Source organism: Parasteatoda tepidariorum, chromosome 3, assembly GCF_982258835.1.
Source record: "Parasteatoda tepidariorum strain Cologne lab strain chromosome 3, Ptep-v5.0, whole genome shotgun sequence".
NCBI lineage: Eukaryota > Metazoa > Arthropoda > Arachnida > Araneae > Theridiidae > Parasteatoda > Parasteatoda tepidariorum.
In genome coordinates, this window is record NC_141757.1 from 81,930,143 (window position 1) to 81,943,039 (window position 12,897).

Below are 12,897 nucleotides of genomic sequence, written 5' to 3' on the forward strand. Positions count from 1 at the left end.
ATATATATATATATATATATATATATATATATATATATATATATATATATATATATATATATATATATATATATATATATATATATATATATATATATATATATATATATATATATATATATATATATATATATATATATAACTTTCAGAAATTAATTTTTTTGTTGTTAATTAAAAAAACTTTCCGGGCAAAACAAATTTTGAGTATTTTCAAACATATAGAGAACATTGTTATAGCTAATATGAAACATTTGTTACAAGAAGTATAAAAGTTTGACTAAATAGTTATTTTAGTTTCAATGTAGTCGACTTCGTTGTAATGAATAATGGTATTCCTTACTGTAAATTAACTGTTATATTCAGCAATGAAAATCGTTGTCATGAGATGCATACAATATTAAGAAAATTAAGTAAAAAGAAACTTTCGTTCTCATTATTCGTCAAATTAGAAAGATTACGAAATGCTTTACTTTTGAAATAATGATGTAAATTAAATTTCAAAAGCGTATGTAAAAGAAAAAGAATCTAAAACAAGCTTTAGTTACAATTAATAAGCAACATTTGAATCTTAAATATTTATTAAAGATGTCCAATACAAAATATAGTTTGAAATTATTTTTGGTTACCTGGGTTTTACAAGACAACTGATAGTTGTTAGAACAAAAGCAGTAAAAAGCGTTGCTAATATGGAATATTTGAAAAGTGGATTTTTCTGCAACAGGAATGGTACTTCTACTGTTTTGTCTTTAAAGGTTAGAAGTAATGGCTGAATACCTTCTGGCTTAAGCCACTGGCTGGAATAGAAATAAGTTTTTTTAGTAGTAATACTACACAGAAAAAAAACTTTTATCTTTTTAATGTATACAAACCGGTAAAAAAGTGGTTTTTCAATTATTATTCTTACAATTATTTTTTTAATTTTTATGATAGTTAATCTTTCTCAAAACTTTTTCTGAGAGAAAAATGGAAATACCTCAGTTTCAAAGGGCCTGAAATTCTAAGCTGTGTTTAAATTTTAAACCATACTTACAATCTTGCTAAAAATTGTTTAGGACAGATAGCTAAAGCTATCCGTCCTCTTCAGTTAGATAGATAGCTTATAGCTAGATAACTGGTGGACCGGTACGTCATTTCATTTCTACTAATTTCAGTAATCGTGTGTCATTTATCAACTCAATATTCTGTATACTTCAAAGGCTGATTGCTGTGTATTTAAAAACTCCATACTTTAAGACTGACTGGTTAAATAGTGATTAATTAAATCTTATTATTTTTTAAACTTAGTAATTGTGAAAAGGGGAGTCAAAAGTCATAGGTACATATCCGTCATTTATGATTTTTGAGTTTCAGAGTTATCGAATTTCTAAAAAGTCGTTTATTTAACATTTGACTTCCCAAGAACTATTCGACCGATTTCATTCAAAATTTTGGGTTTTGCCAAATAACATGACATTTTTTAAAACAATGTCAAAATTTATGCTTTCTAGAAAATGTTGACAATTCTGCTTTCTACAAAATGCTGACAAAATTGTGAAAATCAATGAACAACTATTAGAAGACAGTTAATGAAGTAAACAATACTCTCATTTCTGTTATCAGCACATAATATAGGAAGAAAATAATGAAACATTTTAGTTTTGTCCTAGGTTCCCCTATATAAGTCAGGGACGGATCGAGAAATTTAAAGACCCAGCCCTGAGCTGCTCCTTTTTTGGGGTCCCTTTTACACAAATCTGAAGATTTTGCTTCTTATTTCCAAAATTAACAGTAAATAAGATCAAACGACTTACGAAGGAAAAATTTTACGCCCTCATGCTATTTTGAATTTTTTTTATCTCACTATTTATTTTCTAAAATAATAGAAGTAAAAGTTTCAATCGTTACAATGCTTAGCGGAGCAATGAAACTATTTTGAGAACTATAGGTTCACCCAACACTGTGTTATAATATTTGTAAAGAGACTAGGTGTTTCAAGATGGCGTTTTTTCCCACTCTCTATACTTTTCCTCTCGTCATAATTATGGTTTTGGCGAAAACTTGCTTTTTTATGACGGCAGTGGGGTTCAGTCAGAAGTTGTAATTTGCTTGCGTGGGGAAAAAGAGGAGTTGGAGGAAACGGAGAGAGGAAAAGTGTGGAAAGTGGAGAAATCACGTACCCTTGAGATACCTATTCTATTTAAAAAGAGTATAATGGATGGTGTTCTCAATATAAACGTAAACAATAACAATCTCGAGCTCAATACCTGCTCTAGTTCCGGTTAGAAAGCTTGCAACTGCTTTCTACAGCTTATTCTGTGAGGCGATATTTTCAAACGGATAATTTTGTTTTTAATAAAAGAAGTAAATAATATAATTTCTGAGCTCAAACCTGCTGCATTTCGTAAGATATTAATGCTGTTAAGTAATTCTGGTGAGTTTGAAGTGAAAATTTGTTTTAGTTATTTATAGATATATTGTTAAAAAAGGTGACATGGCTGCTAGATTTTAAATAACTCGCTTTTTTGGCAGTCCTGATTTGGCCTCTTTCCATTTGTTTATTACTGTTTGCTCTTGTTGCAAGCTGTGCACCATCTTACGTTAGTGTTAGCACCTTTAGCATTGCAAACACAAGCATTGTTAACATTGTAAACACAAGTAATAAATAATCAAATACCACGTTTGCAAGATTCTCAAAACACAATGATCACGTTGCGAGCCAAATGGCTTTAAAATACACCGGATACAGTTACCAGGAAGTATAGGCGGTATGGAGCTTGCAGCTTTCGCTAGTGTAGAAAACATCATCCATAGATTCTGCTGGTTAAAATTATAAAAAGAAGTGTTTAAAGTTAACCTTTTTATTGAAGAATTTTACTGTCATCCGATTACTTCTCTTGCTGTTCTGTCTAAAATTGAAATCGAAAGAGCTCGTAGAGACTTATTTGCGAGTCTAGCTTTTTTACTAGCACAAAATAATAAATCGCATTTTTTACTATACTGTAATTTTATCTTTTTTTAACTTAATATTTTTGTGTGTTAATCTTAAAATTCCAAAAATTGGACGAAATAAGAATACTGAAATCGTTTAAATTTCCATGAAAATGCATTAAGAAAATGCGACCCTTTGACTGGCCGGTACCACTAACTACTGAAAGTGAAATATTTCCTGAATAAATAGAGATATGAAATAAATGAAGTAATAATTGATGATTAATTGTAACAAGAAGTAATTCTTTATATGTCTTTCATGCATCAAGCCAAAAGTCTTTAAGAAACGTACTCTTTCTTACTTAGAGCCATAGCATCAATAGCACTTTCCATAAACTCATTTACTTGGCTCACCATCTGGCGAAATTGTAGGAGACTGTAAGAAAATGAATAAAATATTTATTTTTAATTTTAAAAATAGAATTGAATGGAATACTTTTAGTATCCTCGTCAAAAAGTATGCATATTGGGAGTTGCAAATGAATGCTTAAACACAAGAAAAACAAAAGCCAAATAGAAATCTGATTAATCACTATCAAGGAGGAGGGGTTTAAAAGCATCAAAACTTGTTTGATTACTGATTACTGAATAAAACTTCAAGATCTTTCTGACAATTGCCTCTCATCTCCTCACTGTTTCGTGGGGTAATTGAACTTGTTTTGATTGCTTTTAAACTCCTCTTTTTCAATAATGAAGGGGTTAGATAATAAAGGCGTTTTCTTTTCTTTCGCTTAAATGTTTTTGCAACCAAATATGTATATGTACTATTTTGACTTAGTTTTTTCAAAGAATTTTTAAAATACTGATTAAAGACAGGGATTATGGAATACTTTTTATACTTTGATAAGATTTATTAAGCTAATTATGAAGTAGATACCAAAGCTTCAAGCGTAATTAAAAATTAAGAATGTTATGAAAAGCTGCTGCTTTTTTTCTGGTTTAACACAATAAAAAACATTTATTATATATATAATGTTAATTTACTCCTTATTTGATAATTTTGCTTCTAATGAGACTTGGATAAATCAAGCACGTCATAGGCTTTGCGAATTAAGTCAGGAATGTGCGCTTTTCGTTTGACAAGAGAGCATAGTACGATAAAAGTACTTTTTGACCCAAAACCCTACGGATAGATGGCAGCACCGTGATGCTACTTTTCAATTTAGGCATAAATCTGAAGAGGAAAGTCCCTGTACACATGGTACTGATCAGCAACGGACCACAGGATTTTCGATTCCACAGATTTTACAAGCACGTATATCACGTGTACATATATCGGTGTGTCTTCACTGTGGTGAGGTTTTCGATTCTTTAATCAATGGGCTACATATTAAATGAACTTTAATATTAAAGTGTTTATGCAAATCAGTTTTATGTTACATTATTATAGATACTAGATTATTTTGTAAAAGTTCTTAGCCAAAGTGAATGATAATTTGTTTCTATGCAAGTGAGCTAAACATTTGTGCGATACATTCTCTACTTATGAAAACTTTTACATAAAATATTGCTTCATTTTGAATTAGAACTATATCTTATGAATTCTAATTTATTTTTATTATTTAGATAAGTAAAATAAATTTATATGAAAACAAACATCAGTTATCACCACGATGGATAGCCTATCAAAGTATACGGATTTGAGGCAATTGTAATTTTCAAATTTTGAACCATACTCAGACGATAAGTAAGCACCTGAGAGTAGCAGTCGCTCCGGGGATAGAGCAATGGGGTGACCCAAGTTCGGATCCCGACGGTGGCTGGTTAATACGAATTTTGCTCCAGGCTCACTTCAACCATAATGCTGACGTAAAATATCCACAGTGATAAACGGATCATGGGTTAAACTCCCCTTGCTATTAGGTTAACTCTGGGAGGTTTTTAATGTCGTCTCTCCATGTAAAGTAATTGCGAGTTAGTTCCATGAAAAAAATCCTCCATAAAGGTTAATTTGTCCCAGTGTTTGATCCAGGAGTTCTCTTGTCTTCTGAGTTGGATATGTGAACTTTGAAAGTCGTTCACTCAGAATAGGGTCGGTTGCTCAAAGCCGGTTATAAAAGGAAGTGAAAGTGAACACCTGAGTCAGTTAGAAGATTATTGAGTATAATCTACGTAAGGCAGAGAAAAACTATGAAAATCTATCACTATTTGCGAAAAGAGTGCGAAGAGTAAAAACTAAAATTTTGATGAATATGTGCTTTTTTAAATTATCGCTAGAATTTAATGTTCATAAATAAAGTTTTGTTCAAATTGATTTTTTAATAATTTTACGTTTGATTATTTAGAACAAAATGCAATTGATCCACAACGGATTTGTCATTATTTAATCTCTTACGCGTAAAAAAAGAGAAGTCTTTTTTAATTAAGATACCTGAAACCCAAAACAGTTCGTCTCCTTGATGATAGTACTTCTGTAGCTGAGGATAATTTCTGAAAAAAAAAGTTTTTTTTCCACATCAAATGAATATTGATAAAAAAGAATGTGAAGTAATACAAATAATGATTAATAACAACAAACCCTTTGAATTTTGGAATGTCTAAATGAAGAAGCTCTCCTCGAATGACTTGGGCTCCTGTCAGGATTAACAATGTACAGAGACGATTTTATCTAAAAACAAATTCTTGTATCATTAAATTTAGTATTAATTTACGTGTTGTGATAAAAGGAAATAAGTTATCAGACTTAGTTCTTGATTCAGATTAGAGTTTTTACATCTAGAAATGTTTCGACAAACAACTTCAAAATTGTCTGGACTAAGGTTGTGAACGAGAATGATAGAGGAATCGGTTGATACACTCGGCAAACATTGCCTTCACCAACCTTTGCTCATACCTTGGCTTCTTACACGAAAATATGATTATGAATTTGGTAAATTCAATAACAAAATATAGTAATAATATATGTTGAAATTTGATAAATGTGGTAAAATTTGGTAATTTGATCATGAGAACCTAGAGCTTGGCATGAAAACCATTTATTCGGTTAAATATACTTTTTAGTTTTGTATTTTTTACGAAATATGTGGTAATAAGAACTATAATTCTGAAAACCAAAATTACCGATAAACCGTTATCATATGAATGGAAAAATTGCTATATGAATGACTTAAATATTGTATGTTTTGTTTTCATAGCCTGAATTCAGTTTTTACAAGAATTCTTTTTTTCCTTGCAAATAAAAACAATTAAACTAGTAAAAGTTAAAGTTTTTAAAAGCTTATTATTTCCTAAAATATTTAACACTAATTTTGTGTGTAATGGATACTTTGATTAGTTAAGATTCCGTTCAGATAAAATATCTTGTCTATGTTTTTCTACGTAAATTCTTTTGAGAAATTTTTGTTTTATATCGGTGTTGTAAAATTTGGCTCTCAGCCAATCGCAGATGCGTATTACCTAGAATAGTACCCGTATATCTAGTAATACCCATAATATTACCAGTAGTATTACCACCTTTAGTGTTACCCGTATGTCGGACTAAACTACGTTTAGATATTACCTTTAATTTGAATAACTTTAGGACACCAGTTTAAACAACTGTCTTTTCACGTACAACAATTTTCTCATTGAATAAACAAAACTTTTTATTTAAATTAAATATTTTCTTATCAAATTGAAAATATGTAGTCTTTTGAAGAAAAAAAAAGGAGGGGAAAAAAAAACACTTTAGCAATTACTCCTATATAGCATTGAAAAAATTTCGACAGTTCCCGCCATTTTAAAACAGAGCCAGTAAAATATAATTTTAATTGTTTTGGAAATTAAGTACAATGGTCCACATACACCTTTTTCAGAAATAAAACTCTCATTTTAGACAGTTCAGCTATCCTTGAGCTATATATCCTTATTTCTGACACATATTCGAAATCACGTGATTTTTCATGAAACGCGAAATGTAGTGCGTCATCTCTAGATATTCTGATTCTAAAGAAATTTGCATAGTATGACGGGATGGTACAGACGCTGTGATGTTATATTTTCTACTCAAGTGTGTAATTGATATGTAGCGTCAAGCCTGACTCTTTTGAGAACATTCGTATTCTAAAAAAAGTGATATTAGTAATTTCTGCAATTTGACAAAATGTACTTTAGGGCAATTCCACGAAATTGTCAACTTTTAAGTGAAATTTTTTTTTTATGAATTGCATATTTTAATTTTAAAAATATGTTCAAAAATAGCCAAAGTCTACATATTACTGTTAAATTTTTGATAATTTTAAGTTTTTTGAATCTGGCAGCATTCTAAAGTAATCACATGGCTGACAAGTGAATTCTTCACATTTGTGCTCAAATTGTTTTCTTGAAAAATACTTATAAAATAAAAGAAATGTATCTTTCTTTTGCAATATTTTGATAAAAATATGCATATAGTACAAAATTTAAACATTTAAAACATAGCCTTTAAGTCATTTTAAGTTTAATATATTAAATAAAAGTAACTTTTTTTTGTGTCATTCCGTCACATGTTTTAGTATATTTTTTTAAATAGCAACTGCGTTTTTGAATGAAAATGTGTATATTTTGGAATATAAAGCTGATGTGGCATAAGAATCAATGAGAAATTGTAAAATTCTATGCATTTGATTATTAACTTCCAATAATTAGCGTGACGGAATGACACATCTTCGGCGATGGAATGACAAAACGAGTCCTTGAGAAGCTTAGTCAAAAACTAGGGAATTATTTTTTTTTTCAATTAACCTAATGGCTAAAACAGCTGTTGAAAGACAGATAAAATGTTGAAAAAGACCAAGATCCCCATGATATGATGAAGAAAAAAAACAGAGAAGAAAGCTTCCGCGACAAAAGTTGGACTTAAAAAACTCAGAAGTGCAAACGCTGTTGTGCAGAGATTGTGTAAACAAAGAAAAAATCAAATTCTACCAATCTCTTCACATACAAATAATTTAAATTCCCTATACAAATTCCTGCAGAGTCTTGGTAAAGCCAATAAAAAAAATTGTACACTCACCATAAAAAAAATTGTACACTCACTTCCAAAATCACCAATAGAGGTAAACAAATTAATTCAGTCTTTATTTGAGAAGTATTTAACATCGAACTCAAAAGAAACTAAGTGAGAAAAGTAATGTTGATGAGCTGTTTAATTTGGTTAAAAAATTTTACTGTCAAGATGATGTTAGTTACAAGCCCCCAAGTATGAAGGATTCAGTCATAATACAAACTCTGACAGAGTAACGAAGAGTGCAGACGCAATATATATACTTATGGCCTTAAAAGAGGCTTTTCATAAAGAAGCATATATTGATGTAAAGTGTGTCTTATCTCATTTTTGTTCTTATTCTTATTTTTGTTAAGTGTATTTCATTAATACCTCACAGCACATGCACCTATAAATACCATGTAATTGTGATGTTGTTCTAAAAGGCCAAACAAGATGTTGGCTGCTCTAAAACGGCACATAATATGTAAAAGAATTTTATGATTTCATAAAGTCAAAGCAACAAATCGTTGAAGTTTTGTTTTTGTCCAGCTATTCTATTTAAGAGAGGGCAAAAGACACTTGCTACATTAGCATTGCCAGGAACAAGAGACCTACACTAGATGCTCATGTAGTTGAGAAGCGAATCATCAAAATTGGAATGCTTTCTAATTTTAACCAAAACCAAGTGTATGATTTGAAAAGCCACTGTTTTGAAGAGGAAATGGAAAATATGATTGAGGAGTATGCGGTCGGCTCTTTAATCATTGTCCCATACTGCGAAAAAAAAGAAGGCACATTTATATGCAGTGTAAATTACTTTGATAAACAAAGACGATTTAGATGTTAAAGTATTTAAAGAACATGGGACAAAAATTGATTTATGCATAAATTTCCTGAGAACGAAGATAAGATGTGACATTGGCAAGTTAGATATAAAACCTCTTCTGAGACAGCCTAATTTTCAAATTGTTGAAATTTTAACTGATTCTTACGTAAATATTAATTCTGTTTATCTGTTACATTCTGTTTATCATTTACATATTAATAAAACATTTTTTAAATGAAGACTTTCCTCCACTAAACTTTTTGTCATTCCGTCACGGTCATTCCGTCACAGCAAATAGATGTTAATAACTGCTAACCAACCTGAGGTTAATTTTCCAAATTCACAATTTACATTGCTTACACATTATACTAAAAGTAAAAAATAGTTCAGGAAAATAATCGTTGCAAAATTCACAGAAACTACCAGTTCTAAGCGGCATGCCGAAAGCTTGGTTGCCAAAATGTCATTCCGTCACACAAGTAAAAAGTTCATAAAATTAAAAATAAAAAAAATACAAAATTCTTTTTTTTTAGTTTATGAATCACATTATACCAATAATAATGATATGCATGAGAAAAAATCATGTTTATTTTAAATTAGATGCATAGAAACTTCAATTAATTGTCATCATGCAAGTCAAAATGTCATTCCGTCACATATGGAATTGCCCTTAAGGGAGATTTCCTATGAAATAATTTTATCAGAAAATGTCAGGAATTTAGAGAATCCAATTTCTTACAGTTTATTTAAAGGAACACAATTTTTTCCAAATATTACAAGTAAACGATATAAGAATTGTAAATTTACGTGAAATGAATGAATAAAAGAAAATCGATTATTTTATTATTTACTGCCTCATTTTATAGTTTTCAAGTAAGAGTCTTTATATACTTATTATGTTATTAGTATAGATGCAAAAAATGGCATCGATTGCGATTTTTTTTTTACTTCAAAAGCTCCGAGCCACTTTTAATAATATTTTTTATCCTAGAAACTTGTATCTTAAAACCTGGTATAAATGCGTGATATTCTGCACAATTTTATTCGGGAATTTTAAAAACAAGACTACAAATCCAGATATTTCTTTTCGATCACTTTATAAGTACGCACACTTTAGCGATGCAATGACTAAGCAACTTCTGTTTCTTGAAATCATGGGAAATAATAACCTAATTACTTTATTCCGTCGTAAAATTTCAAATGTATAAAAAAAGTTACTAACTGTTTTTTTCGGAGCAATGAAAAAAGTTTCCATATTAAGTTTATTTAAGTAATCATCCTTGATGTTTCCATTTCCTGGCTCAATCATGTATTCAGTTTGAAGTAAGTCTTTGGTGGCCTTGGTAATGTGAACACATCTGTTGAAGTAAAAATATTTCAAATGAGGAGGAGAATAACAACAGCATAGGTATGAAATGAAATAATTCGCAATGAATACCAAAAATGTTATAAAGAAGGAGAAAAAACGTATAGTCAGAACTATAAAAATATGGTAAAATTTACCGTGTTTCTGGTTCTACGGGAACACAAAAAAGCTCGGAAAGTTTTAACCGAAGCGGTAATAACTTTGATGAAATTAACAATGAAATATAATATTATAATAAGTGGTAAAATTTAGTCATAAAACTTAGTGATTTTATTACGATGCCTTAGATCATGGTATAAAAATCAGTTATTCGGTAAATTAACTTTTCAGTTTTGTATCTTTTACTAAATGTGTGGTAGTAAGAACTATGATTTTGGAAAACGAGAGTTTCGATATACCGTTACCATATAAACGCAAAAATTATCAAATGAATAATTTAAATATCGTTTGGCTTTATTAACCAGAATTACACATATATATTAACCAGAAATATTATTGCTATACAATATGGTAATTTTGCAAAAAAAAATTTCTCGTGTAGTTTTTAGAAAGATTACATCAGTAAGTCTTGTGAAACTCAAGCCCTCTAATATTTTTAATTTTTAACTATGGAATCTTTTGGAAATAATGGAAATTAATGGTTTATAGTTATTTTCAAAAACGGTAAAAAAATTTCTGGTCTTTTTTTAAAATTATTTTTAATAAAATTTGTAGATTTTTCCAAGGAAAAAATAATCAACGCAAGAATAAGCAATAAAGCAATTTATATGGAAAAATGAAATTAAAACTGCTAAAAATACTTTCTACTACAAAACTACTTTTATGTAACTTATGGGGACTGTTACCGGACTTATGGGATTTCAACGTTTTAATAATGAAACATTCTTTTACTAAGTACATACTTTGTTGAAAAGTAAAATTTTGTGTTCATCAAAAAATAGTTATGAAGTAACTAAATATCATATTTCTACATAAAAAGTATTAATAAAGAGAAACATCATTAATTATTTAAGAAAATTTTTAAGAAATCATTAATATATAATCATTAATAACTTCAAAAATTATTTAATTATTTGAAATTCAAGAGTGTAAATGCTTATAAAGTAGACCTTTTTATAAAGAAAGTTTGTTTCAAAAATTTACTTTTTACATTTAAATGTTAATTTTTAAATATGAGTTTACGTCAAAAGTGAAATTTTTTAAATTAAGAGCATTATTGTGTATTCAAATAAAAATATTTTTCTACTTAAAAAAATGGTTAAAAAAAACTATTAATACTAATATGTCCCTTAAAATAAGCATGAAATAAATATTTTTAATATTTTTAAAAAAGGGCTTTACAGTTTGCAAAAGAAAAGCTGACAGTATTTTATTTTCCAATTAAAAAGAGCATTAAAACTACCACAGAGGATATACGACTCTTGAGTTGGAATTCCCTTGCCGTTGGGCTAACAGTGGGAGGTCTTTATGATTTTCCTCTCCATGTAATGCAAATGATTTCTACAATCACTTTTTTTTCTGAAAAATAAATAAATAAATTTCTTACCCTGGCCTTCCTGATTGTTCCATTTTACTGGCTATGGTAACATCCCTAGACCATATATCAAACTGCCATTTTCGAAGCCCTAATAAGCCACTCAGAACATTGCCACTGTGCACCCCGATTCTCATGTCCACGTTTACTTTCGTCTCTTCTCGAAAATTTCTGAAAAGGGAAGTGAACTATTTATAGTCAAATATAAATGCGCTTTATATTTATCAAGAAAATTTTTTTTCCAATCCCCACCTGTGTTAACATTCGTCAATTCAGGCATTTACAGGACAGTTTCGTTGGCCTCTCTTTCAGGGGCACCATATTAGGTGGGCCAACGTTGCTCCCACAGTAAGGACAGATAGTACATAGAGATGGAAAGAGCATCCATACCTTGCCCGGGATTCGAACCCAGAACCTTTCTGATGCAAGGTCATGCAGTTCCCTAACCCCCACACAGGCCGGTCGTCACAAGTCAAGAAAAATTAGTTTTGATAAATTTTTTACTTTAAAATTTTTTCTTGCATTTATAAATTGATTACACTAGAGATCAATTTTTTATTTGCTGCACGAAATTTTTTAGCGGATTTAGATATTTTCCGTTGATTTCAAATCTGCAAACGGCTTCTCGCTCAAAGCAACAGATTTTTAATAAATAAAATTTTTAGTCTATTTTTTGTCAAAATGTACTAGTTTAAAAGCATTATATATAGCTGGGGATCTCGTAACTGTTGCGACAAACTTGTAGGAGAGTTAGGACTCATTATCAGGATTACAATTGCAGGGGAACCCATGCCCACAAATATCGCTTCCCTATTATGAACTGCTTCCGCACGTTCTTCTGAACAGGCCATTATAGGGAAGCGCCCCTAGCCGTGTACGACGTCATTTCCGGGTATGGATTCCTGTGCAATTTTAATCCTAGTGATGTACTCTAACTCCCCTAGAAATTCACCGCAACAGTTACGAGACCCCCGGCTATATGTAATGCTTTCAAACTCGTACATTTTGACATAAAATAGATTAAAAATCTTATTTAAAAATAATATGTAGCTTTAGGAGCTAAACTAATTTCAGATTTGAAATTTCCATACCCGAATTATGCAAGATCAAGTATTTGTATACATGCAAAAAAATTTTTTTTCCCCGGTGTCCAGACCGTCGTCCTTCGTACAGCTCTAGTGCGACGTAAATTAACTACAACAACAACAATACATTTTAACGAAATAATTTTTTAAAAGATTTGATTCGATTTTGTTCAT

The 12,897-nt window shown here is 30.0% G+C and overlaps 1 protein-coding gene across 5 annotated transcripts in view; it reads right to left on the reverse strand.

Moving 5' to 3' along the window:
• The window catches only part of LOC107447981 (adenylate cyclase type 2), a 97,119-nt gene that overhangs the window by 22,578 nt on the left and 61,644 nt on the right, over positions 1-12,897 (reverse strand). For all 5 annotated transcript variants that reach the window (XM_071182191.2, XM_021144315.4, XM_087159673.1 and 2 more), the window contains exons 9-14: positions 11,651-11,809; positions 9,961-10,096; positions 5,486-5,575; positions 5,339-5,397; positions 3,260-3,343; positions 627-794 (exon numbers count right to left, since the gene is read on the reverse strand). In XM_071182191.2, coding sequence (XP_071038292.1) covers positions 627-794; positions 3,260-3,343; positions 5,339-5,397; positions 5,486-5,575; positions 9,961-10,096; positions 11,651-11,809 — 696 coding nt within the window. The remainder of the gene's footprint in view (positions 1-626; positions 795-3,259; positions 3,344-5,338; positions 5,398-5,485; positions 5,576-9,960; positions 10,097-11,650; positions 11,810-12,897) is intronic.